The sequence below is a fragment of the Athene noctua genome, chromosome 18 (assembly GCF_965140245.1).
Source record: "Athene noctua chromosome 18, bAthNoc1.hap1.1, whole genome shotgun sequence".
Classification (NCBI taxonomy): domain Eukaryota; kingdom Metazoa; phylum Chordata; class Aves; order Strigiformes; family Strigidae; genus Athene; species Athene noctua.
In genome coordinates this window covers 2,535,999-2,561,971 of record NC_134054.1, presented here as the reverse complement: position 1 = coordinate 2,561,971, position 25,973 = coordinate 2,535,999, and the positions used below count along the sequence as shown (strand labels likewise).

The following is a 25,973-nucleotide window of genomic DNA, read 5'->3' as shown; positions in this document are numbered from 1 at the left end:
CAAACAGGAGATTGCAATAGTGGCAGGGGAAGGTGGAGACAGCGGGTGAAAGACACTCTCACTGCCAAGAGGGCATTCAGTCCTGCTCTCCAGTGCTCAGACAGTGCCTCTGGGCTTGGCACCATGAGCCAGACTCATGGCACCCTGAGGTCATCCAGTGTCTCAGTTTCTGTTGTCCCTTCTGAGCATCCACCCGTGTTGAGGTGGCACAGCCAAAGCTGCTAACGCCTATCATGGCAAGACAGGGGCTGTTTCCTTATGGGTGTGAAGGCCTCTCACATCTCCTGCCCTGTAGGCTGCTATGGCGTCACTGGGTGTCCTGGCGTGGCCTTCCCTTTGGGTGGCTGCCCAAGAGCTCTGGCTGCACCTCTGGCCAAAATGCTGATTCCTCCAGCTCAGTCCTGCTACAGCTTGCTGTAGGGTCTGGAGATGGTGTTCCTGCCTGGGTCACTGTCAGACATGCCCATGCCAGTGAGATGGTCACAACTCATTTGGCTCTTTCCATTGCGCCTAATAGCACATTCATCCTTATAAAATACAGTTCAGGTGGAATACTTACAAGTGCAATCTCATAATCAGGTCCAAGTTCCTCCTGCATTTCTTTTTCAGCACTGCCAGAAAACCCAGTGTGTGGGAACCTGTTCTCCAACCTTTGCAAGGTGGTTCCACTCACTCGTCCTGAGCAATCTCATCCCCATTTGGATCTTACCAGCAGCTGGAAAAGTCCAAAAGCCAAACCAGTCCCTCTGCACACTCACAGACCAGAGTACAAGGCCTGAATGGGCCAACATGACACCTGGTCGTCTCTAGCAAACTTGACACCACTTTGGTCTGTGTCACCTCTGAGTTGACTTCAGTGGTCTCATTCTGAAGCCTGATTGCATTGTGCTGCCCAGTGTTAATGTCCTACAGCATCCCACAATCACCATCTGCCAGTTCATGGTCTCTCTTTGCTTAGTGGAGGCTTCAGTGTGGGCTGGAGAGAGCAACATGTAGGTCACAGCGACAAATTAAGTCACAGAGCTCCTTTCTGCTTTGTCAACCCTGTGTGATGGAATGCGGTGCAGTACACAGCCGGGGCTGTTGTCCAAGCAGGGGTGACGGGCCATCATCGGTAGCATCCATCCTGGAATTGATGGGATAGATTCAGTCACTCACTCCCTGCTTTTCCAGAAAGTATCCAGTGGCTGCTTTGCTTGGTCACTCTCTAGTCACGGACGTGGTGCTACGGGTGTTTGCTTTGATCCACACAGCCCAAAGGCTCCAGACCCAGAAGGCCCCCCTCACTGTCCTTGCCTTCCCCGGGGTCTTCTTGGGAAGGGAGAGTAACAAAGCCAGTTTGTTTAGTTGAACTGAGAGGGAGCCAAAGCCCTTGATTCAAAGGTTGCTAATTCATCCCTGCCTCCACCCTACAAGGCCCCAAGACCCAGATTTCAGCTGCTGAGCAGGCGGGGAGGTTGGCCAGGGGAGCATGGGCAAGGTCCTGGCCTGCTTTGGGCTGTACTGTCTGTGTTTGTGTGTGGCTGGTCATGGCGAAGGGGACAGGCTGCTGTCCTGGTCATACGATACGATTTGGCCTGTATTCCTGTATTTTAGCTGATGGCAGAGGTGTGCAGCACACGGGAGCGACGCTGTTTCATGTGCATTGATTTCAACCCAAACAAATAAATGTCTGTTGGAAGCTTGGTTCATAGATATTTTCCCCACCTGGGACCTTTGTGGAGAGGTTCTCAGGCTGTGTCACAGCAGGGTGAAGTGGAACAGAAACAAGATCCTACATAGGCTGGACTTTGGAGTTACCTGGTATTGCAGGTGCACAGAGCAGCTCCTGCTGCTGCAGCAAGATATCCAGCCCTTCCATTTCTGGCTGTTGACCTAACTTTGCACTTTTAAGCCAGGCTGAAAAATCTTTGTAAGGGCAAGAAAGTGCCTTCCTGAGTTAATATCCTTTAATGCTCAGAGCCCTGAATTCTTTTGATATATCTCTTCACTGATAACAGCCTTCTGTCCTCATCAAGCCTCAATGATGCCATTTATAGGGGGGCTGTGGAACATCGTCTTCTATATGTGGTATTTTGCTTAGTGGAGCACTGAAGGGGGTCTGGCTGCACCATCTCTTCTCTTGGCCCTCCTGTATCCCACCCCCAGGTGCTCTCAGAAGGCGAAACAGGACTGGCAGGCCTGCAAACTGTAGGATCTCATGAGTTTCGGAGTTTCTTGTCCTTAGGATGGGTCATTACGAACATATGAGAAGTGCCTTATGGTGGAGAAGGCAAGGAGGTGGGAGATGGGCTGAGTAGGAGCAGAGAGGTGGGACAGTCTGTGCGTTGCTGGGTCTTGTCAGTTGTGTAGGACCAGGGAAGCTTGCAGTCACTCACAGATACAACGTGCTTTTATGCCAGCGACTGCTGAGAGGGGACCAGGAAGCTCTGGCACCCACATCCTCTCTGGGATCAGGTGGCTGGAATGAGCAAAGCCAATGCTCTAATTCAGGTTTAATGACTTCCATGTCTTTTGCCATCTGGCACCCAATGGTGCTCGGCATGCCAAGTCCCAGGGAAGTGCTAATCATGGGGTGAATAAGCCAGCAATGTCTTCTGAAGTCACTTCTGAAGACAGTGGTCAGTGCTAGCACAAGGTTGTCCTCGTGCCTCCTTGCAGAATGCCTAAAAGGGGAGGTAGCAGGTCTCCAGGTGAGCATCCTAAGGGATCCGGAGCTGACTGACTTTCTGTACAGCCGTGTTCTGTGTCAGAACATGTCCCTGTCTCTTGGACTGCATGGTGGCCTCTCTGCATCTGGCCACTCTGGGGCACAAGCCCCTCCAGTGGGAATCCCACCATTCCAGTGGGGGGGCAGAGCTGTCCTGCAGAGCGGGGAGTGCAGCAGTGAGTACTGGCATTGCTAACTCATGCCCACACTGGTGGAGTAGCAGGCTGCTCCAGAGGAAATGTTGACAGAGTCCAGATTAAACGAATGACAACAATTCAATGTGCTGGGGATTTTCCATCAACAAGAGGCAAAACAGACTGCAGATTTAGCCAATACTTTAATCATCTCTTCTCTGTGCCAAGAGAAAAAAAAAATCTTACAGAAAAACCCACCCAAACCCAAAAAACACAATACAAACAAATCCAAACCCTGCAATTCCTCAAGGAGAAGTCAGGCTGTTAACACAAAAAAGCTTGTTTATTATACACAGCATCACAGAACTGAAACCCTGATACCTGATCAGGTAATTTTAGTCTTTACATCCATATCCCACGGCATCATGAGTCACAAGAAAGTGAATAGAGCCCAAGAAAGAGAATAGAGCTGGTAGGAACAGCATCTTTGTGTTGCTCAGCACAGTGTGTTCGGGCAGTGGCCATCTCCTCTGCTGGTGCTGAGGTCCCTGAGCCAGCAGGACAGCTCCAGCAAGCAGGAGAAGGGGAGCATGGTGGATGGTCCAGGAAACCCTGGCAACCCTCTGAGTTCCAGAGTTGCCTCTCTGGAACAGAACTCCAGGACCAGCACAGCTCTAGCTTGGCATCTTCTGGCATCTCACAAGTGATGAGAGCAGAGCTTGTCCTTCTGATCAGCTGGGGATGTCTTGGCTGGCTTTGCCTTAGAGGGGTTCTTTCCTTCCCAGCTTGCCAGGGAAGGGGAAGAGGAGGGGTGAGTTTCACATAGGCCGAGCAGCCAGTGTCTGTCCCCCACACCCCTATACCCCTGGTTCCCCTTCCAGGCCAAGGATCCTTCACCTCTGTCATGACAGTGACAGTGGACACTTAGGGTATGGCCTTGTCCCCTTTAACCCATGGGCACAATCTCCTGTCAAGACTTCCTGAAGAGGCGTCTTTAGGGGTTCCTTGTCAGGTGAGGAGAGTTGAGGAACTGAGATCATTTAGACATCCTGTAGCCATCCAAGGCACAACCTGTACTCTATAAGCTGGTCAGAGCCTCTGCAGTAGACTCAACTGTAGAAGGACACAGAATCATTTGGGCTGAAAAGTCAGAAAGTGCTTCTGTGGTGGTCTCATCACTTTGAGTGTGCTGCTGGCTATGAAGACCACTAGACATGTCTCAGACAGGAATCACATCTCCTCTGGAGCAGTCAAGGAAATACCATCTTGTCATGCCTTCCCACCTGGGAGAAGGCCAGAGGCAGCATCTCTTCTGTGTCACCCCTCTCTGTCCTTCCAGCAGCTTGGCTGGATCTAGTCCAGGCTGGTGTCAGACACAGGTTTGCCCCACCACTCTGCTCATGACAAAGACATCTGGCAGGTCTTTGGGGATAACTCCCTTCCCCTGATGTGCTCACAGAGATCCCTGGGCTCCTGGTTTCTCCCTCCAATAGCTTACCTGCAATCCCTGTGGTAGACAGCCTGACGCTGACTCTTTTCAGGAGCTTGCTCAGCTGCTCAGAAGGTCACAGTGCTGCATCTGAGGAGCAATGCCATCCGTCCAGAGATATGGAGGAAGAAGGGTTAGTTGCAATGCGTCCCAGAAATAATGGGACTTGAGTATGGCTTACTCATGCCAGGGTAAGGACTTTGTTTTGGGGAGGATCTGCTATTTTTGTTCTGCTGCTGTGACACAAATGGCACATAAGAAAAGACAAAATCTGCCCTCAAGTTTCAATTGCTGGTCTCTGACTTTCTAAAATTAGGCATTTCACTGTGTGGGGGCATGGATGGGGCCACAGAACCAAGCAGTTCCAGCAAACGGTGCTGCAGAGCAGCATCCACACATGCTGTGGCTTCATGTTCAAGATGGTGCGGGGTGCTGGGGCTGAGCAGGAGCAGACAGGCCATCAGGACCAGTCAGGAGCACAGGTCTTCAACTTGGCCTTTGAGTAGAGCTGTAAGGGACATGCTGAGTGTGATGTACTGGCTGACTGTCTGCTGAACGACAGGAAGAAAATATATTGAAACAGATCAGAAAGTGCCTGGTTGGACCAATGTGTCATCTTGTCTTTCTGACACATGCTGAAGGTTCCTCAGAAGAGCTCAGCTCAGGCATCCAGATAAGAGACAAGTCTCCAAACTGACCAGCACCCAGTGTCCAATGGACTTCAGGAAACCTGGCCCGTCAGTCTGTCCTCTCATAAGCCCAGCCTGGAGACAGTCATGCCCTCAGACGATCACTCGCAGAGTGGCGGGCTCAGAGCTGCAGCCCCCTGCCTTGAGCCGCTCCTCTCCCATTAGCTCCCATTACCTCCCATTACCTCCTGTCAGCTGCCACCACTGAGATGCATCAAAGTGGGTGAGGGGGTGGCTGTGGGTGGCAGGAGACGGGACAGCTGAGTCACCTCTCAGGATGGGTGTAAATGCTCCTGGTCCCTTTGGATATGCCACTGCCGAGATGAGATGTAAGAGCACAAACGTGTACTCAGATGAGTCATGAGTTGACTTTTCAGTGCAGGCAGCAGCTCTTTGTATCATCACCAGTGCCTGTAGAGACATTTACCAACATCTGGGACCCCTGAGGGCCTCAGCAAGGTTCACTCTCTCCAGCTTGGTTCTTGTTCTCTCTCTCTTGCTGTATTCGGTCTCACAGAAGAGCAGGCAAGGCCAGCATCTGAGGATGCCGCTGACTGTGGGGCAAAGGGCCTCAGCCCTGTCACAGTGAGCTGCTGTCTCCAAGGAGGTGGCATGCTCCTCATAAAGCCTAGTCCCAGGGCTGAGCACCGGATCACTCTATGCAAACAGAAAGAAATATATTTGCTTCCCATTGATAAATCAATTTTTACCACCCTGAAGTGCTCTGCAAGGCCTCTCAAGACCACCTCTGTGATCCCAGCCATGGCGGAGAGCGCAGCCAGACTGAAGGTGTCAGCTTGGTGGGGAAGAAGGCCCAGGCATGGCAGCAGGAGGAGTATCCCTTTTGGGATTGTGGGAAGTTCTTCCCATGGAAGGAATCACTGCAGACCCACAACCCCGTGTAGGGTCTTTACCAAAGGCAAGGGAAAGGTTCCCATTTACCCTTAGCTCACCTCTTCTTCATCCCTTTTATCCCTCAGCACATCATCCCACAACCCTCAGCTCCTGCTCCTAAGCCATGGTCCACTCTGTTGATGTGGCAACTCAATACCCCTCCCTGTGGGCAGCCAACGAGTGAAAAAACAACTTCTTCCCAACTCTGTTATTCATCCCCTGGGTGATCTGGGTGTCCTCTTTGCTGCTTCTACTCCCAGACTGGGCATTTCTTTCTTCCTTCCACCCTGCAGTCCTTGGAGCAAGGACTGTGTACGTGCACACCAAGCAGAGCAGAGCCCAGACCGCAGTACTGGCTTTGTTGTGACTTCAGCAGAACATGAATCTGGGCTCCTGCCACAAGAAGCAATATGGCCTTGGCAAATGTCCGCACTGTGAGACTCCCAGCCCACTGCAAGGAGCTGTTAATGCCAGGGCTCTCAGTGCACCCACAGGCTCTGTGACCCTTTCCCCACCTGCCAGGCTTTTGGTTGCCTATGCTCAAGGTCAGCCCTGATGTGGGACAGCCATGTAACTTGGGATCACACTGCTGGAAAAACAGATAAGGTGCTAGAAGGAGCTGCGTGGAGCCTTCACTGAAGCTTCTTCTGCTTTGCTCAGGAGTTACATTTAGTCTTAGATCATTGTCCTTGGTCCTTGCCTTGCAGGTAAGCCTGTGCTCAGCCTTGTACCTGGATGATTGTCACATTGCCTTGCTGACTGGACTTTCTGGCTTCACCTTGGACCTGCCTCATCACTGCAGACTAGCTTGGGAATCACTGGACACAGCCATGAACCTTTCTGCTCTTGCTCGGATACCACCTCATCCTTTTGGTGAGGATATCCTCCTGCCTGCTTTGCTGTCACCTTAGCTCTTTCCCTTGAGGAGCAGCCCACTCTTGCCCCTCTCTGATAGTTATTATCCCTGCTTTACAGAATGAACATATAATAATCATTAAAGTGTAGACACGTGGTAGCTGCATAAAGTTGCGACAGCTTTTACTTTTCCTTGCCGTCTGAAATGCAAACTGCCATTCACCTCCCACTGCTCTGGGGATGTATTCAGAAGAACATAGGGCACGTCGTGGCCCACACTGCATTTACATGTCAAGGTTTCTGAAAGAAATGAACTCTTCTTTCACATGTAACAGCTGAGAAGCAATTACTGCCCTTGCACCTGCAATGGAGGCTTTCACTATTGTGTTTTCTTCTGCACTAGCATCACTGTGGACACTGCACAAGGTCATTTTCAGCTGATGGATGGCAACTTGCTAAGCTTCAGTGGCTCAACATGGGGCTGAGCTCAGAGGCTTGAGGGAAATTGGGTTTCCTGGATGAGTTCTTGCTGAGACCTGACCAAAGGTACTGTGTTTCTAATTGACCTGTGAATTCAAACTTGCAGAGATAGCAACAGCAAAGACACACAGGGAGCAGCCTCTGCACCAGGTGTTCCTGCCCTGAACTCATCCTTCCTCTGCTTTCCGAACAAGCAGCCAGCACCAGCTCTGGGGTGCATTGGTTTTCCTTGTCACTCATGAAAGCACAGATCTGGGGAAGGGAGGGTGTTAATCTGTGCTTTCTTCACTCTTGAAGGAAGGGGTCAGGTGCCTGAGCTACCCCCAGGCTTTATAAGCATAGACCGACTGGACTCAGACTTTTCTGGAGGATGCATTAGCTGAATCCACTGGCTCAGGACAGCAGTAACTACTGGAGAGAAGGGAGCTAGGGCATGTGATCAATGGTCTCTTGCCTCAAAATCTGTAAGTTAATGTAATTGGATCCTTGGTCTGTTAAAATGTCCCTCTCAAAAGACTCTGAGACTGGCCTGAACTCCACAGTGTGCCTCCAGAGTAATTTTTAGTTCTTTTGTTTTGTATTCATCATGTTAGCACTCAGGATGAGTGGCTAAATGTGTGGTGGAATAGCTTTGGCTGGTTCATCCTTCACCTATATCCGTTCTCCACACTTTCTCTAACAGCTTGAGGCGGGAGGTGAGTTTTACTACATAGCATGTGGCTGGCAGAGAAATCCACACCAATGGATGTGCTGTGTGTTGTGGTGGAAAATCTCTGAAGCTCTCCCAAAGCACAGTCCCCCCACCCCATTGAGACATCCCTCTCAAACATCTCAGGGCTTAGGCTGAGTGGGAGGTCTGAATGTGAACACCAGTACTAATCCCTATTTGAGGCTATACTCCTACCCCAGCCTGCTCTCCCTTTCTTGCGTGCTTTGCTGGGACACTGTCTCCTGCAACCAGAATCCCATCTGCCAGGGAAGGCGCCCCTTCTGAATGGCATCTGGGGTGAAGCTGTGGATGGAGCTGCTCTGATGTTTCCAATCCTCCCAGGAAATAAAGACACCTTAAAATATTTGATTATTTTTGATAGTAAAAAAGGTGTTAGCGACTGTGCAGAAGAGCCAGAAAGGTATGAAACTTCACTGGTGTAACCTATGGTGGAGTCTACAATATCTGTAGGGCCCTCTGTCCTCTTTCCTTTAACACCCTGTTGAGCCTTTGCTGGCAGAGCAGGTCATGTTGGCATGTCCCTTATAGCTCTGTAGGTATAGATGCTCGCTGGTGGTTCTGCATGTCCTTCTGTCTCACCTCCATATAGATGTCTGTGAAGTCCTGGATAAACCGCTGAATCTAGGGTGGGGAAGAGAGATGGCAGAGTTCAGAGCAGGGATGGGAACAGGAGGCACGGGGGAGCTTGTTGGCCCTTTTAGAGACTACATTTCACAACCAAACTGAGCAGGAGGATAAGGCATTTGCCTTGCTGGATCTGCACCATCAGAATGGGCTTTTTTGGGTGAGTCAGAGCTCAGGGCAAGGGTGAATGAAACCAAACCTTGGCCATGTGTTGATCTGCAATCCCCTACATCCCCTGTCCCAGCCTGCCTGGCTCCCACTCCTTCTGCCCCCACAGGGATCTGCACCCTTCTCTGACTTCTCGGATGAGACAGGTTTGCCTGGTGTCCTCTGCCCATTCCCCGTGCCCAAGAGAGAGCCCAGGTGAAAAGGAAGGTGTCTGTTAGGCACATTCTGTGGGCTTTCCCCTCCCTTTGGGCAGCTGAGAGTCACTACTGCTCCTCTTTCTGAACAGGGAGAAGGGGTTTGGCTTGAGTCTACCATGTCCAGTTGCCTGTGGCTGTCATCCATTGGCACGTTCAGGTTTGCTTTCAGCTGTGTGCTCATGCACCGGAAGAGGCTTAAGATGGCCATCTTGATGGTCCCCAGCTTCAGGGTTTTCTTGGCAGTCGTGTTCTGGATGTTGGCCCAGGAATTCTCCTGAGAGGGGAGGAGACATGCAGTGTGGAGACATACCCCAGCAAAGATGCTGCTTCAGCACTGGAGACCCTGGCTTGGAGACCCTAACTTCCACACACATCTGTTTTGCTAGGAAGAACCTGTTCTTGCCCAGGGCTGCACTGGAAATGGTTCAGCTTGTCTGGTCGAAGCAGATACAGGAATCACCACAGCTGGTCCTTGCCCCAGGAGCCTCCCATCTCTCTGCCAGCTCCGGCAGTCCTCGCTCTGGCAGGGCCTCCCTGCAGGCCCCATTTGCCCTCCCCACAGCAGGAATAGCTGATACCCAGGGAGCAACACATCCCACTGCCACCCTCCCAGACCAGGTGCTTTCCAGCATTGCCTGATGGGATCCAACTACTGGAGCCTGGAGTATCCAATAAGGGAATTTGGCAAGGCCTCCTCAGGGTGATACAAAGGGAGCAGAGGCCAGCAGAGCTGAGGGCATTTCTGCACACTGAGCACTGGCTACACATAAATGTGCCTCATTACAGTCCAGTTTACCACCAGTCTGGTCACTTTTGGATTGGTAAGGAGGGAGGAGAAGGGGTAGGCAGATGCTGTGCAAAGGATGAAAACAGATCTTCCCCTCATATTTCCCTCACGGAAATACCCCATATTTCCTTACCCAGGGAAGGATGTCACTTTGAGCCTGGTCAAAACGTAGTTGGAGTTGCGCCAGCTCGTTTTTATACCGCAGGATCTCAGCTTCTTTCTCTGCTGTGTACTGGTCCAGGAGCATCTTGGCTTGCTCAGACATTTCTTTGTATCCCTGTTGTGTCTGAAGCAGGTGCTTGTGTATCCTTGGTGACATCCTGTAGCGCCAAATGATGTCCTGGATCTCCTCAAACTGCAGCACAGGGCTCCAAGTGTTAGTAATCCCCCTGCTTCCCCTCATCACGACTGCAAGTCCCGTGCTGTTTGGCACCCTGCCCTGACCAGGGACAACATCTCCCCCAGCTGAAAGATTTTCCCTTCTTCACGAGAGTGCCCCAGATGGTCTGTGAGCATTGCCACATTCTCTGTGTGATGACATCCCACGGTGACAGTCCCAGCGCTGTCACGGCCATAAGCGAGGTGAGATATTGAATTCTACCCCAGGTGAGTGGTGCTCTGATAAAACACAAAGCACAACTGCAATTGCCAGTGCTGAGTCACCTAGACATGGGAGGGGGGAAGCTAGGACTGCAGGAGTATGAGCGATGCATGGAGTGATGCCCGGGTATCCTTGAGAGAGGGAACAGCTTTTCTGACAAGTGCCTGCATTCCTACTCCCAGGCAGCTTTTCAGTTCTCACAAGCCATCAATGTGACATGAAACAGTGTCACAAAGGGGTCCCCATTCCCCTCAGCCCTGTGCTTTTCCCCCTTCTAAGAATTTTTGTTTTGTTTTGTCAGGCCTTTACCTCCTTTTCTGGTTCTCCTCCCCTAGCTGGTCCCCTTGGCTCACGTTGGTTGCAGGGAACCTCTTTCCATCCCATCTGAAATCTTGGGTTTGACCAAGTGTTATGATTTCCCTGGACTTGCATGAGTCTAGGTGTTACATTGAGGCCATGATCTGTCTATCTCATGTCTGAACTCACCTGTGAGATCTTCACCACATCCTCCAAATATTTGTTGAAGATGGAGTACTTCTGCACTTTGTTGGAGAGTTTCCGGTGCTTATTTCTCAGGGCTTCCAGTTCCCTCTTAGCTCTCAAAAGCTCACTCTCCTTTTGTATCTTCATCTCTCTTTCTTTGCTGGCTCTTTTCAGAGCTTCGATTTGCATCTTATAATTTTCCTGGTGAAGTTTCCCCCACCAACACACACACACACACACATAGGGAAAGGAAAGCAAGGGAAGATGGAGCTAGGTCACTCAACAGCACTGGGAGGAGATACCTTCACAGAGGAGAGACCAATACTGGAGCACCCCTGGGAGCATTTTCACTCCCTGTGAAAAATGCAAGAGGCCACCCCTCTTGCATTGACCCTTCAGTCTTGGAGACAGACACCTGGGATGGCATTCTGATTTTCATACCTACTGGTATCTGTCCCTGGAAGACACAGGGATGTCAACAGTGGGCACAGGCTGAGACCCTTCTTGAGGGATGTTTGGGGCACTCAGGAGATCACACTGGTACAGGACAAGCTCCCTTCTGCCGAAGCCCTACCAGGGCTTTCCACATCTGAGGTAGAAAGCCCTGCCAGGCCTCTTCTTCACACCTCCAGGCTTGGACAGACATGGTGACCCAAGACTGTCTTCCCAAGGAAGGGGAGGAGGTGGTGGTGTGGCTCAGGGTTATGTCAGCTGAGCTGGTCAGGGGCAGGTGTACCTTTACAGTCTTCCCAGATTTCTCCATGTAGGTTTTCAGCTGAGCCTCCTTGGCGCAGAGGTCCCTCCACTGGCAGGATATGATTTTCATCCTCTCCCTAAAGGCCTGGCAGCACCAGAGTGAGCATGATATGGCTACCTGCACCTAAAGCCAGTCACCTGCCCACTGCTGCCCTCCAAAAAACCACAAACCCTCCCAACCATGCCCCTGCACCCTCCCATCTTTCTCACCTCTTCCTTCACCTTCAGAACTGTGTGCATCTGTTGGTCTTGTTTCTTCTTCTTCTGAAGGCGAATAAATGGAGATGGGGAATCCTCCTCTGTCAGTCCGAGTTCCCTGCCAGAGACGTTTTCCTCGAGGTTACACGCTGGGTCCAGTACCTTGGCAGAGTGTTGGCTTGCCCTGCCCTGCCACCCCACCCAGCACACAGAGCAAAGCGACACCGTCTCAGATCCCATCTGGCAGCACGGCATCCTCACCCCTCCCCTGCAGGGATCCCCCTCACAGAGCAAGAGGGTGCGACAGGGAGTAACAGGGCTGTGGAAGGGAGGTACAAAAGGGGACTGAAATGGTGGAGATAAGGGATGTGAGTTTGCCACAGCGGGAGAAGGAGGGATGGAGGAGACAAGAGAAGAGAATGGAGGGGAAGGAGGTGGATGGAGGACCCCCTCACCTGAGCAAGCGCGGGAGGTGCTGCTTGTACTGCGTGTGGAAATAGGCCAACAGGTCCTCATCTCCCATGGTGGCTATCACTCCAGCCACCAGCAGGGCCCAGAGAGCCCAGGTTCTACTGGCACTGCTACTCTCCCAGGTCAGCCCGGGAGCTGCCCTGCAAGCCTGGGAGTTTGGCAGTGCCTGGGAAAGGCAGCCAGACAGGGGATGAGCCCTCGGGTGCCTTTGCCTCCGCTTTGCAGGATCGTCCTTGCCCCAGTCACGACTGTGGCCGCTTGCTGTTGGTGGCCAGTTGGCATGGAATGGTTGCTGGGGTAGTTAGAAGAGGCTCGGGTGGTTACTTGGCAACTGGAGCTGGGTGATGCCCCCACACCAGTGAGGGGGACTGACCACTGTGTCCAGGACTCTTCAGCACTAAGGGACAGATGAAGAAAGGCAGATTTCTTTCCCTTCCTCTCATTGTCTCTGGTTCTTCCTCTGGTACAAATCAGCCCCTGTGTCCTGTGACCTGTGCTATCTTGGGCAGGTATTTCAGCACCCCTGACATCCATATCCCACTCTCAGAGCTCAGCTTGCTCCTTCTCTCCCAAAACACCAGATGGACAGACAATTAAACCGAGGTACATCCTCAGGGATGCCTGATCACTGTACTGCCCATGGTTCCCTCTCTGTGTGGGACTGAGGTCTACCATTCGCTAAAAGTTAACTGATTTTTTTTTTTTTAAAAAAAAGTTGTTGTTGTTTGTTTTGGTTTTTTTTTCCACAGATCAAGACATTTGAACAAGGTTTATTGCCCAAAATAAAGGGGTGGTATTCATGGGTCAGGTAGGGAAAACCTACAGATGATGGTGACCTTGGGGTCTGCTTCTTCTACAGAAGATTTCACCCACTGATGTTTGCTTCTGTCAGTCTCTGGCTTCCTCGCTGGCTTAACATACAAAAGCATTTCTGTGAGCTACTGAAGCGGAAATACCCCTGGCGTGGTGGAAAAGGCTATGACTCTCTGGGGGGAGAAGTCTTCATGTCTGTTACAACCCTGACTTGCATCAGGGAAGTTGTTTTCAGGCAAACTCACCCCTTGCTCATTATAAACCAGGAGGAGCTGGGGTAAGTCTGCCAGATCCGTCTGGCACTTTAAACATCAAGAAGATGTATGGCCCAGGAAGGTACAATTTGTTATATGAGAGATGCTTCATTTAGAGACAAATGACCCAAGGCAAAGCAGTGTATATGCCTGGCTTTTATTACCGAGGTTCAAATCGGTCCCAGCAGTGACAGGTGACTTCCCCTCTGTTCATGCCGAGTTCATCATGGGGCTGTTTCCATCCTAGTAGGTCAGGCAGATTAAGCCTGGTCTTCTGGAGCAGTTTCTGGACCTTGGCAGGGACAAGTCTTGTCTGGGAGCAGGGCTTGTGCCTGCCTGCGAGGTGTGGGGCCTCAGCCCTTCCTCTAGCAGGCAGGGATCCTTTCTGGAAAAGTCCTGCCCACCCTTGCATCCCCTGGGATGAAGGAACTGCTGGTCCCCAGCAGAGCAGGGGAATGCACCGAATGAGCAACCAGGAAGGTCTCAGCATGTCTGAATTTCAAGTACTTGCTGCAGAGCCAGGAGCTGGGGCAGTGTCTGCCTGGGAAGCAGCAGTGGCCTGCTCTTTCACACAAGCAGAGCTGTGGAGCCGTGTGTGTTCTTGTCCTCCAGTGGCTGAACTGCGCTGCCTGAAATTACAAAACCCTACAATTCTGGGGAGAACCATCTGAGGCAGGTGCTGGGCACCAGGATCAGCACTTCAAGCAATTAAAGTTCATTATCATTATGACTAATTAGAGACAGACATTTCCAAGGGGAAGCACTGGCTGACTTCCCAGTCTCACTGAGAATTCCCTGTTATATGACATTTTGTCACACAAATGACAGACAAGCTCCAGGGAGCAAGTGATGTCATCAGTCACCTATATGTGCTTGTTAGGCACATATTAACACTGAGGGGCTGCCCCTGTGCCTTTGCCTTCATGGTATTTTGTTTTTCTTGAGGAGGTGCTGCCCTTCCACAGCAAGGATAGGAAGATCAGCCCATAACAAAATGGGGGTCTCACTTTCCATGCTAAATGCTCTGAGCAAAACTAATGCTGCCTGTAGGCTTATGAATGAAGGAGTCGTCACCACTGGATTTTATTCTTACTGATCAGTAGAAGTTGTGACTGAGTCCAAGGAGGGTCAGTCAAATGGTAGAGGGTTCAGGGGTGTTCTGTGCCCAGGGAAAGCCCCTTCCCGTGCATCCTTTTTGCCATGTGTTGGCAGTGGGGAGCTGCAGCGCCTGCTGGTGTAGCACAGCAGAGAGCCAAACTCCAGTCACTGGTGTTACTCTCAGCCTTTCTTGTGTGGCATCCCCACATAGTGGCCATCTCCAACGTTATCTCATGGATTCTCCCTGATCCTGCCTCCACCTCCCCTGTTTTGGCAGACAGTGGAGCTGCTTGGATTGGAGATCTTTATGTGCCCCGTCTGTACAGCACCTTGTGACATTTGCTCCTTGTCATCACCACAATGCCAGAATGACCAGCATCAAATACAGGCGCTGCAGCAAACACTCTGATGCCCATGTCTGGGGCCAGGAGTCCCCAGGGTCATCATCTGTGTGAGACACTGAACTGGCTGAGGCCAGGACTGTTAAGTCCAGAATGTGGTGTGAGATGCCCTGTCATTACCAGGGTGTTGGGAAGGTGCTCTGGAGAGCGGCTCCCATGGATTAATCTTGATGGGTTTCCCATGTGGCACATGGGGCTGAGCCTCTCCTGGGACAACCCCAGGAGAAGCCAGGACAGTGTGGCCAGGTCTGTCTGGGTGTGTTACTGGGGATCCTCAGTCTGCTGTTGTTTTCTGAGTTCCTCCATGGCTGCACTGATGAAGCTTGTATGTGCTTGTGGCTTTCTGTGGTGGTCCCCAGCATGGCTGGGCCAGGATATCACTCAGGGGTCCCCCCTGCCAGTGTTTCTCTGGGATCTTTCATGCTTTCAAGGATGATCCCTTTCACATGTCACCCAACAGTCATCTCCAGCTCATCCAGGCTTTGATGGAGCCCTTCAAGCTTGCATTGCCCAGCCACAGCTCTGCCCAGAACAGCTGTCTACTGTGGAGAGGACATTCAGGTCCAGCATCTGTATCAGAAAGATTAGTAAGGAATCAGAAGAGGGACTAGTGCCAAACAGCCACTATCCTGGGGACATAGGGTCAACCGAAGCTAGGAAAGGTGATCTCAGTCCTTGTGGTTGGGAGGGGAGGAGGAGGAGAAAGCAGTGCTTGGGGGAGGAAGATTTGAGATAGAGGGGTAGGAAATTCTGTGATGGCTGGAGAGGGAAAGACTTGGATGACCAAGTGGGTCTGAAAAAATACACCTTGTGTGTATTTTCTCCTGAAGGTGAAAAGGCTGCTGGCTGGCCTAACACTAAGAGACCTGAATTTTAAGTCCCCAGTGACACAGAGGTACCCACTGTGCAGCACCCTGGTGCTCTGGGCATCTACACTGACTCCATCCTCTGTCTTGTAGCACCCTCTTACCCGCAGGATGGGCAAATCCACCCATAAATCACCCAAACCCAACAGACCCCATCAGCAGACCGGCTTCCCAGAGTGCTGGGCGCTCCTGGGCTGATGTCCAGTGGATGGGAAACCCCGAGCTGGGATCAGTCCTCTGTCCACCCAGAGAGAAGCTGAGCAGGGTGAGATCAGACCCTGCATTTCACAGCTGTGGTGAAAGTGCTTGCAGACAGATTTTTATTTTTTAATTATGTTCCTAATCACCATTTGCTGCTTTTATCCTCACACTGAGGTTTTATCTTCAACAAATGCTTTCCTCCTCAATACACCATGCATTAAAAAAGAGTTTCTTCCTATTATGCTCTCCATAGCAACTGCATCAGCTTGCCATGAATAAATTACCTCTGACTTGACATCCCTTATTAGAATATAGAAAATGCCATTTCTGAGTCATAGCTACCCAGGAGAAACCTTTTCTGTTCATCCCTTAGGTACATCTCCCACCTTTTTACTCCTTGAAGAAGACTGGGGGTTTTTGTTTTTTTTTTTTTTTTCTTTTAAATCTCCTCTGCTTGTGAAGCCCCTGGAGTTGAAGGCTAATGAAAAGCTGATACAGACTTTCCCTTCTGGCCTTCAGAAGCTCCCAGAGTGCAGCACAAAACGCCCTTGGTGATAGCCAGTTCCTCTAAATCACACTGGGCTCTGTAGTGGCATGATTTTGAGTGGCCAAATCTCTTCCCAGTATCCTTCCCTGGTTCTTAGGTCCCCAGGGGACAGGCTTGAGGGAGAAGATGAACTTCTGTCCAGGAAGAGCATGATGCTGCATCTTGGTGGGCACAGACAGCATGAGGACGTTCAAACATGGTATCTTCATTGAGTGCCCAGGGTCTTTTGGAGTTGGAGAGCAGTTTCATGTGGAACTGGGATGGTCTGGAGCTGAGGGAAGGTCCCTGCCCTGCTCCAGGAGTCTGTCCAGCCTGAGATACTTCCCAGTTTGCCAAAGCACTTTGATTTTCTCCGGGGCAGTGTGGCCACGGCCCAGGAGAGGGAGCACTTATTAAACAAGTGTGCAGTCCTAGATGCAGTCCCAGTCCTGCCTCGTTTTCTCGCCCTGAGATAACTCCAGGCAGCCTTTCTGGTGGTGGGCAAGGGTCGGGCCCTTTTGCACAGCACTCGCTTCCTCTGGCCTGTTCCCATCCCAGCCTGCCCCTTCGATGTGAATGCCGTTGATGGTGATGGCAATGCAGGATAAATGTGCTGATGTGCAAGGGGGAAGGGGCGGGGGAGCCTGAGTCACTGCTCGGTGCCTTACCCCCCACGCCACTTTGCTTCCCTGCTACCTTCTCTCTGAGTCATCCAGCACACCAGGATTTTGGCTTAACCCCCAGAAAGCCAAGACTGTCAGGGATGCCCATCTCCTCTGAGAACCTCAGTGCCTCTTAGGCAGGCTGGGCTCTGCTCTGGGGAGCTGGTGTTTTCCCTCTCCCAGTGTACCCTGACATGGATTTGTCCCAACATCTGTACCTGCGCCCCAGTCCAAAGGGGACCTCAGATTGCACCTCCCACATTGTGGCTTGGGGGAGGAGGAGGCTCAGGCTTGGGCGCTGATGCAAGAAGTGGCAAGAGAAGGAGCTAAGATGTCATTTCCAAACACCAGACTCTCCACCTATTCGCAAACTAGCGCACCCTTAAACACACTTAGTCATTTCCAGACACCTGAGGGACAGCATGGGCTAATGGGAAGCGGAGGGAAGCTCTGCTCTGCCACCAGACAGCCGCAGGAAATCCCTGCCTGCCTCCATCTCTGCCATTCAGGTCAGGACCAACCTTTCTGCCATGTGGTCTCAGCTTCCAGCATTAGCCCTGGCCTCAGACCTGCCCCTGGGTCTCCTGCAGGGCAGTCACTGCCTATCGCTTTCTCCAAGTGCAGATGACGTGCTGAAGACAAGGGTGAGTTGGGAGCACCAACCTTACCAGTGTGGAGGTGTCATTTCAGGAAATGTCCCTGTTACATGAAGGTTTCACTGTCAGTCCCTGTGTGTTTATATAGGGGCTCCTAGATCCTGACCTCCTGGAGTCGTGGGATTACGCAAGGCTCTTCCATCTCCATTAAACAGAAATTCCCAGTTAAAGAACAACCCCCTGAAAACTCATAACCCCAAAGGCAAGTGCATAGATAACTGAGATACAGTATTTTGTGTCTGACTTTTTGCCCATTTTTTTCATTCTCTAAGACCTGAATCACACAAGCTTAGGGGTTAGCCATCTCCAAATGCTGTGGTTACACCATCAGTTTTACGGTGTCTCTTGAAATGCCACTTCACTGTGTGAGAAGCTGGTCTTGGCTTCCCTGGCTGCTATGGTGGGTTTCTGTGTGCATCAGGCTCCGCCACCAGGGCAGTAACTTGTCCAGTTTCTTTTTTGCAATAAATTATCTCTGATCTCACTTAGCTCGGTTGCAAAAAGGAAATAGCCTGGTGAGCTCACTAATGAAAGGTGTGTAGGCTTTGTTGGAGAGGGTTATTCCACACCTCTCTGCCATCCCTGGTGCTTCAGCTCCTTGTTCCCATGCTGGTGTGGTTCAGCCTGTTTAGAAGTGTGCCTGCACGTGGCAGTGAAGCAAGGAGATGGTATGTGCTGCCAGCTCTCAGTGCAAGAGAACAGCAGCCTGGATATTTGCGTAAATAAGAGAAAAAGGGAACACTTTCTGACTGGAGAAGATCAATTCGACACAGGTATCCAGGGATGTTTCCATTTTAAGACCTCATTTGTTGAACAAATCTTTATAGCAAGTAAAAGAGGACAGTTTGCTCTTTCGTGCACAGAGTGATCCTTGAATCAAAATATAAGGATGATGCAGCAGGAATAAGAAGCAAACTATGACTCAATGTCCAGACATCCCTGTGGCAGCAGCAATCATTGGACTGTGTTAACATGGGCTCATTCATTTGCTGTGCAATGGGGAGGATGCAATAGCTGGAGGAGGAGGAGTGGGTCTGCTTCCAGCCTTCAGATGTTGCCTATTCTCCAGCTTTGACAGCTGGTCCCGCGGCCCACACATCTGGACACAAAAGCAAAGCAGCAGCAGACATTTATTTTTCTCAGGAAGAGTTTGCTGCTCCTTTTTTACAGCCCAAAATGCTTAAAAACTGCATTCTCACCAGACAACAGTGAAGGCCCACAGGTGTGCCCCAAGGCAGATGCAGCTACCCCTTCCCAAGGGTTTCAGGGCAGCAAACTGCCCTTGTTCAGTTCAAGTTGGGATCTGTATTGTGTCTGCTAAGAGCACATTTAAGGATCATTATCCAGTTTCATGGTAGATATCTTGAATGGAGACATCTCCATGGGTCAGGCCATCCCAAGCTCCCATTGCAGCTAGTGAGAGGGATAAGCACTCCCAGGGCATAACAAACCTGATCCCTTAAGGCTGAATGAACTTCTGGAAGATCCTCTTTCTCTCCATGGACTATCCAAGGCACCTGCCATGACCAGCTCACACAGACACATCCAGTTTGGCCACCTTGAGCACCCTTGCCAGGCTCTGCAGACCCTCGCTAGGCCTGGGACCTGCCTAATCACAGGATTGAGCCCGGTCTCCCTAGCTCTCCCTGGGATGGACCTGTAAACAAGAACTCTAAGGATGAGGAGAGGAAGTCTGCCTGGCTGGAGCTGTGGGCTGCAAGAGGGGAAAGATACCCTGATGGTGTGGGTAGACTTCACAGCTAGCCTTGCAGGAGGCAGGTCACTACATGTGCCAAGACATCAGTCCTCACCCGAAGTAGATGCTGAGACTCGTATTTTGGCTACAAGCTCTGCTAAGGATGCAAGAGTAGATTTTCATGTTCCAGCTGCAATTCCTCAGCCTTAAGAAAATGACCCCTTCCAAGAAGCCATCTAAAACATTGTTTGCATGTAGCGGGCTCCTGGAGGCAACCAGCCCCTCAGGTCAGGCACTGTGGTTTAACCCAGCCCACTATCTCTGGACAGCCCTCAGCGAACTCCTGCAAGCTGCCCTAAAGCTGTCCTGTCTCCAGCTGAGTGTCCTCTCCAGGAAATGACGGAGACTTGGTCCTTGGTGGGAGCATTCAGATTAGTGGGAGCATTCAGATTACAGGGCACTAGCACCAGCAGTCGGAGTTCATGCGTCAGTGAAGCAATGCCATTTGCTGTACACATACCTCCAGGATGTCTCTCCTGGCTGGGTTTTAGCAATAGCTCTGTCATGGCTCTGGATTTTCATCTGACTGGGACTCCTAGGATTGCCATAAACCCAAGCATCTGAGTTCATCTTTTGTGGTGCAAATGACCTCAAACCCAGAAGCATCAGATGAATGGTTGTTTCCCAGGGAAATTCTGACAAGCACAGCCAGCCTTGTGGCAACATCAGGAGGGCACTGGAGGCATCAAGGTGAAAAGAAAGTGTCTTCTTTTTTTTGTCTTAGACTTCCTTTTTTTTTTTTTTTTTTTTTTTTTTTTTTTTTTTTTCTGGGAAGAGGCAAGTCCTGGGATGTGGCACCAGTCTGAAGCTGTGGTCAAACTGCCCAGACTGGGGACCTGGACCCCAATGTGCGTCTGGACAGAGTCACAGCTCCAGAGAGACTTGCCATCAGTAAATCCCCCCAGCTCCAGCACTCAGCTGGTTTCCAGCGCACCAGAGGTTTTTGGAGATAATGAGCCTCCTGCACACACATCAGTTGAAGATGCCTCATTTGCCATGGCAGCTGGAAAGGTCTTGCCCTCCCTTTCTTCCCCATCAAAGGTTTGATTTCAAATGCACAGCAGGATAATTGCAAAGCTGGAGGTCTTCAGATTTCTTGGGCTGGATTCAGCTCTCTGGTAACCAAGAGATGCTCAAAGCCCTTTTCCAAGCACTCAGACCTGAGTTAGTTCTTGCTCTTGGGCTTTGAAAACCCTCCTGCCAGGCCTGGTGGCACATGACTCCACTGAGCCCATCGCAGGAGGTGCGGGCAGAGGTGGCACCATGGAGGTGAACAGGCAGATGGCTGAGCTGCTGACCAGGAGAAGAAACAGGATCCTGGTGTGGTCAGATCCCAGGGACCATAACAGAGGGGTGTCTGGATGTCTCAGCTGTGACCATGGCTCCTGAAGAGGACCAGACCTCAGAGATGCGAAGCCCCTGTGGGGAGGCTCAGATCAGCAAGGCTAAAGAGCGTGGGTGAAGTCCACGGCTGCTCACTCATGTTTCTCGCACCAGGGAGTGGCCATCCCAGCCTGCAGCCAGGGCAGAGCCTCCCAACCCTCAGTGCTGCAGCAAGAACCAGGCTCAGAAGCAAGATCAGTTCTGGTCTTTGTCTTGAATCACATTGTCTAATCACAGATGTGCTGGGCAGGATATTTCCACAAGCTGAGTGGCTCTGCTGCAGCTCCCAGTTGCTGAGCAGGGAACATTTTTGCAGACATCTGGGGTTTTTCTGAGTGCTGGCACAGCAGGCATCATGATTAGCCAGCAATGCCATTTCCATGGTATTGCCTCATCCCCAGTTGCAGCCCAGCATAGGGCTGACTCCATCCCACCATGCAGGATGACCTCAGGGGAAGGCTGGATGCAATGAGATGGGAGCTGCTCGCAGTCTGGGATCACCATCATCGCCATCATCATCGTCGTCGTCAAGGGTATGCTCAGGTGTCTGTTACCCTCTGGAACACCATGAAGCCCTGCAACAGTGCAGAAGCCTTCTCAGGTCCTTTCCTACTGCTCCACAGTGGTGCACCAGATCCTTTCTCTCTCCTAGACATGAACAAATCCTGCTGAAATCAGTGCCAAGCAAACAGGAAGAGTTCAGGATTAGACCTGCCCAGGTCTATATTTGCCCAGTTTTGCTTTAGGGCACTACAGATTCCTCTTTAGCCTGTGATCCCCACAGCACCCCCTACACACACAGGCAGCCTGAACCCGTTCTGGGTGTGCTGCCATCCCCACGCTGTATTCATGCAGCCGATGTCTCCTCCAGACCTGCATTTCACATCCTGAGTGCCTGCAACACTGTAAAGCCCAAGTCCACTGATGTTACTCACACACTAGAGCCACACCACCTTAATCAGGACGGAAAATACAGCCCAGAAATCCAGGAGAGAGTCCCAACAACCTCCCTTGAACCAGTCCTGCAGCCTGACAGTCACCCGGGCGGGCTGGATTTTGATGAATGTGTTAAGCTGCCATAATCCGTCCGTGCCTCCTGAAGATGCAGCCTGGTCCCTCAACCCCAGCTGCTCATTCCCAGCCCTTCACACCCCCTGTGCTGGCACAAGTGTTTGGGTAGCCCTGCCCTGGCTCAGTTCAGGGAACCAACTGCCTGCAAAACATGGTCAACATCAAAGAACCTTTCAAGAGCCCACATTTCACTTGTGTGGGTGAAGACTTGTGCCCAGGAAAGGGAGGGTGTTCAAGAAGTGGGGTGGGGCGTGGGGAAGGGGAGGCCATGGCTTGTCTCCTGGTGGCAATGCTTTACACTGATCCCCCCAGCCTGAAAAAGATCTCCCCCAAGCAGGGCTGATGCTGGGGCTGCGGTCCCCTCTGGAGATGCAGAAGCAGCCCAAAACGCTGATACACCTCATAGCATCACTTCTTCCTTTCCATCAGGCCATCGGTCCTGTGAAAAGAGGACATGAGGCTTATTTGGTGTGACTTGATTGTATTAGTGTTTACAAACCATTTAATAATTCACCCTGATTTTGTCTGATATCACTCTGATGATGGGTTGACAATCCCTTCCCTTTTTCTGTTCGGGTTTGTTGCTTTCCACCCCATCTTCCTCTCGCCATCATCCCCACAATCTCTCCCAGATCCCCCACTCTGAACACATTCCATGCATCTACATGTTCCTTTATCCCACCTCTCCTGTTCCAGCCTGTTTTCTCACCTCCCCTTTCATTAACTATCAGGTCATGTCTGGATTTTTATGAAGATTAAAGCTAAAAAAAAGAAACAATCAAGCTCCTCTGCTTTCCCTGCATCCTCCTCTGTTTGTTCTTTCCTGCTGAGCAACGAGCTGAAGCTCTTCTTCATCTTCCTCCCTGCAGATGCTTTTCATTCCACCTGTGGTGCCCCTGCACACAGCAGCCCCTGCTTTCCCTCAACATCGCGCTCACTTGTGTTATCCCTCCAGGTTCAGCCTTGCTCATATGCTCTTTTCAATGCTCCAGTGTTCAAGGGCTTGTGCAGCCCTCCCACTTCTTTTCTGGCAGGTCCTCTGTTTCTCTGTGCAGCAAACATTCCCCATGGAGCTGAGATAGAGTCCTGCTCGGGAGCTATGCACTTTCCTGCTGTCTTTGCCCTCAAACATCCCCTGATGGAAAGGTCCCTGTGGGCTGATGCATCCTTTTTTCATTGATGTCCCTATCCCATGACTTTTGTCCTTGTGTTTTTAATCCTGATATTCCAGCTGCACTACCCCTGAGATTTGCAATTGTATCTTTTCCCTGGCCAACTCTTACTTGCAGGCGAAAATAGGTGAAGAACTCTGATTAAAATGTGGCATCTCTTTGTTTTCCACCAAAAGAAGCCTCCTCCACACGCTCTCACTCTCTGCGGGGCACAGCACACCCGGTAAGGGAAAGCAGTGTGCCTCCAGCTCTGCCACACATCCAGAAAAATGAGGAGGTGATGCCATCCCCAGGCTCTGAGAAAAATAGCAGAGGGTTTGAACATCAAGAAGGAGGCACACACCCGGGGATGGTAGGCAGCTGGGGGTGAGGAACCAGCACTGGTTTCTATGGCTGTCTTCTCCATTGTACAGCCCTGGGTCTCAGCATCCCCCAGCATCCTGCACGTTCTCTGCAGAGCTGCCCAGCGCCCTTCAGGAAGACAGACTGGTCTTCAGGGACACACGGCTCCTCCTGCACTGGCTGCTCCAGGTTTGTGCCCTCCCAGCAGACACTGGTGCATCACTTGAAATCTCCAAAACCCTCCATAGGTCTGTGAGACTGGGCAGAGTCTCTGAGCACAGGTCTTGAGTTCAAGCTGACAGATTACAGGCTGAGGTGTGACCTGGAAGACTTTGTCCTGCCCTGAAGATGGTGTAGGAAGGTGGGCTGATGCACTGTGATCCATGGAGACCAGGGGAAACATGGCTGTCCAGCCTTTGGTGAGCCAGGATATGGGTTTTGCACACAGATCTGGGAAGAATGTGTCCCAGATTAGACAATTTGGATGTTTTTAATCGGTGTGAACAGGGTTCTGAGCCTGGTGGATGGAGCTCAGCTGAGGTTGTCACTGGGTACAGGGGTCTCCACCTTCCTTTGGTGGAGCTGAGGAAACTGTGGGCAGAGCAGGATGCTGGTTTGATGTAGGGCTGCAGGTCCCTCTACCCCCCAGTCCACTTCCTTCCCTTCCTCCACTTCTGAAGTCCCCGTACCTTGCGGTCCCCACCCAGGCACCTTGGCAATGAGGTGGCCAGGCAGCCCCTGGGAAATCCCCTGGGATTTTGGTTGACAGGGCCAACCCTCTAAACAGGACTGTGCTCCACGGGTACTGGGGGTGTCTTCCCTCTCCTGGGGTTTAGGCATCCTCCATCTCAGTTCCCTGCTATTGGTCCTGAACCCATACTGGCAGGTGATTTCTCAAGTTATTGGCAGCTACAGCCAATAACTCCCACTACAATATCCCTTCATCAGCTGTTAAAGACCCCGCTGGAGCATTTAAAGGCGGAAGGACCTCCAGGGCGAGGGTGGTGTGGGATTTTCCTCCCATTTAAAGACACGTGGACCAGTCTTTTTCATAGAGCAAGTGTACAGCTGGAAGTCTATTAAGGCCGTTTTATGGGAGCTCACACTGAGCACTCTGATTAATTAGCTGGCAGTATTGCTAATGATCTCCAGTGCAATGAGTTGTACTGGGAAATGCACAGCTCCAAGGGCTTCAGGGAAGCAGGTCTGATGGCAGGGCTCGGCCGCCCTCCAGACAGGCTGTCCCTCCCCACACGCCGCATGGTGTGTTTCACACTCTTCTCAGCTCAATCAGGGATCGGGGTCCCATGGGGATAGAGCTGTGAGGATGCAGGGCCTTTGCTGGCAGTTCCCTCTGCATTTCTGATCCCTACACATATAAATAAACCAGGGGCCATGCTCAAAGACCCTGGTCAGGGGCTCCCCACATCTCTCTGGCTCCTACCATCCTCGGCAGCTCTCCATTAGGAGGATGGACGTGTCTGTGAAATGAGAACATTTGAAATCCTGTCCAAAATCAAAACGTTTCCCATGTTAGGGAGCCAAAAAGAGGTGAAATGGCCAGTGCTATCCTGGAACCAGACGGCTCTGAGTGCTAGTCCTGAGATGGACAGGAAAGGCAAGGCTGGGGGAGAAACCCAGCCTGGATGGTGTGCCAGAGGCCATGTGGATGCACGTGGTCTGGGAGGGACAACCAGTGCTTGGTCCATGTCCAGTGTCCTGTCTCTCATCTTCCCCAAGCACGTCCTCTACATCACAGCCGCTTTGTACAGGAGCTGCTCCGGACCGAGCTGGCCTGGGGTGTCTGTGACTCCCATCCCATGAAAATCAAGGGGTGAGGTGATATACTGACTGCTGTTTGTGCTGGGGAGGGGCAAATAGGGCAAGTTGCACCAGGGGTAGGTGAGGGTAGCAATGGGGGATGGATACAGCCCTGCCGTTGCATGGACAGCAGACAGGGGTGTGCCTGCAACCCCCCAGATTCTTGCTCTCATCTCTCTCAGGTAGCAACCGAAGGCTGCAAGGAGTGTGGGGCTATATATGGCCCTGGGTCACTTTATGCAGATGCTTTTCTGTGGGGCCAGCTACCCACTGTGCCACACTCCACTGAGAGGGGCCGTGGGGAAGCCCTCCAGGAAGATGTCTGTGCTGCTCAGGGGAGCAAGGAGTGCAGGTGCCATCCCCCAGCTTCCACAGAGTTCAGCATGTCCCCTGAATCACAAGGAAATTCAAACTATGCACAGGGCACAAGAGTTCAGAACAAGCCCAAGTCCCCAGACAGCCATAAAATTCTGGCCAAGATGAGGCAATACGAAAACTAAACATTGAGGCGAGAAAGGGAGCCCAAGGAGCACAGCAGCTCTTGGAGACAGTGTCAGCTCACTTCGGCTTCCCGGGTGAGCTGCAGTCTGGGGAAGCCCATGATGAATCTCTATAGGGTCCTGAATGGGAACTTCAGCTCCTGGGGTGGTGCAGGCAGCTGAGATCCCTCTTCACCACACAGCAC

The 25,973-nt window shown here is 51.5% G+C and overlaps 1 protein-coding gene across 1 annotated transcript; it reads right to left on the bottom strand.

Annotated features, from left to right (window-relative positions):
• Positions 1-8,503: 8,503 nt before the first annotated feature.
• On the bottom strand, positions 8,504-21,401 carry CCDC42 (coiled-coil domain containing 42). Its single transcript, XM_074922362.1, has 8 exons — positions 21,273-21,401; positions 12,251-12,432; positions 11,808-11,913; positions 11,578-11,682; positions 10,845-11,042; positions 9,891-10,112; positions 9,086-9,244; positions 8,504-8,602 (listed from the first exon to the last, which is right to left on the bottom strand). The coding sequence occupies exons 1-8, from the start codon at positions 21,399-21,401 to the stop codon at positions 8,504-8,506; spliced, it is 1,200 nt and encodes a 399-aa protein (XP_074778463.1).
• Positions 21,402-25,973: the final 4,572 nt, after the last annotated feature.

What these genes read in the sequence shown, in the direction of transcription:
- CCDC42 (XM_074922362.1), bottom strand. Translation starts at nt 21,401, where the DNA reads ATGATGATGGCGATGATGGTGATCCCAGACTGCGAGCAGCTCCCATCT. An exon ending in CACCTCCCGCGCTTGCTCAG is followed by an intron (nt 11,914 to 12,250) that starts GTGAGGGGGTCC and finishes CGTCTCTGGCAG; the next exon opens with GGAACTCGGACTGACAGAGG. An exon ending in ATGTGGTGAAGATCTCACAG is followed by an intron (nt 10,113 to 10,844) that starts GTGAGTTCAGAC and finishes CCTGTGCTGCAG; the next exon opens with TTTGAGGAGATCCAGGACAT.